General features: G+C 61.1%; 1 protein-coding gene across 1 annotated transcript; it reads right to left on the bottom strand.

Moving 5' to 3' along the window:
* Nucleotides 1-96: 96 nt before the first annotated feature.
* On the bottom strand, nt 97-317 carry PPIL1 (peptidylprolyl isomerase (cyclophilin)-like 1; the record flags this gene model as incomplete). The annotated part of the gene is made up of 1 exon (XM_009575570.1): nt 97-317. A coding segment is annotated over one exon (221 nt), but the record flags the coding sequence as incomplete, so codon positions are not given.
* Between the last annotated feature and the right edge of the window lie 1073 nt (nt 318-1390).

The raw sequence follows: 1390 nt of genomic DNA, 5'->3' as shown, positions 1-1390 counted from the left end.
GGTGGGGGGACATCACCACCACTTCCCACCTCTTTTATTACACCCGAGCGCTACAAAATGGTGGTGGTGGTGACGACACCCCCCAACATGGCCTCCCTACCCCGAAGGAAAAGCCTTGATGACCTTGACGTCATCGAGGGGTCGGTCCTGGGCGTTGGTCTCCACCATGGCCAGGCGACCCAGCACCCCCATGCCCTGGGAGACCCTCCCGAAGATGCTGTGCTTCCCGTCCAACCACTGCGCCGGGCCCAACGTCAGGAAGAACTGGCTGCCGTTGGTGTCCGGCCCCGCGTTGGCCATGGCCAAGATGCCGGCGCCTGGGAGGGACAGAGGGACGCCGGTAATGTTCTGCTTTTGGGGGGTTTTGGGGGTTTTTTTCCTTCGTTTGATTGGTATCATGGGAGATATGTCACCCCACGGGTGGGGTTCTGGGGAATATAGGGGACGTGCCACCCCATGGCCAAGGTCGTGGCAACGTGGGGGACGTGGCACCCCATGGTCAGGCTCCTTGGGACATGCCACCCCATGGCCAAGGTCCTGGCAATGTGGGGGACATGCCACCCCATGGTCACGCTCCTTGGGACATGCCACCCCATGGATAAGGTTCTGGTATCATGGGGGAAATGCCACCCCATGGTCACGTTCCTGGGGGACATGGGAGACGTGCCACCCCATGGCCAAGGTCCTGGCAATGTGGGGGACATGCCACCCCATGGTCACGCTCCTTGGGACATGCCACCCCATGGATAAGGTTCTGGTATCATGGGGGAAATGCCACCCCATGGTCACGTTCCTGGGGGACATGGGAGACGTGCCACCCCATGGCCAAGGTCCTGGCAATGTGGGGGACATGCCACCCCATGGTCACGCTCCTTGGGACATGCCACCCCATGGATAAGGTTCTGGTATCATGGGGGAAATGCCACCCCATGGTCACGTTCCTGGGGGACATGGGAGACGTGCCACCCCATGGCCAAGGTCCTGGCAATGTGGGGGACATGCCACCCCATGGTCACGCTCCTTGGGACATGCCACCCCATGGATAAGGTTCTGGTATCATGGGGGAAATGCCACCCCATGGTCACGTTCCTGGGGGACATGGGAGACGTGCCACCCCATGGCCAAGGTCCTGGCAATGTGGGGGACATGCCACCCCATGGTCACGCTCCTTGGGACATGCCACCCCATGGATAAGGTTCTGGTATCATGGGGGAAATGCCACCCCATGGTCACGTTCCTGGGGGACATGGGAGACGTGCCACCCCATGGCCAAGGTCCTGGCAATGTGGGGGACATGCCACCCCATGGTCACGCTCCTTGGGACATGCCACCCCATGGATAAGGTTCTGGTATCATGGGGGAAATGCCACCCCATGGTCACGTTCCTGGG

This window comes from Fulmarus glacialis, unplaced genomic scaffold (assembly GCF_000690835.1).
Source record: "Fulmarus glacialis isolate BGI_N327 unplaced genomic scaffold, ASM69083v1 scaffold5904, whole genome shotgun sequence".
Classification (NCBI taxonomy): Eukaryota; Metazoa; Chordata; class Aves; order Procellariiformes; family Procellariidae; genus Fulmarus; species Fulmarus glacialis.
The sequence above is the reverse complement of the archived record's forward strand: the minus strand, read 5'-3'. Positions and strand labels throughout refer to the sequence as shown.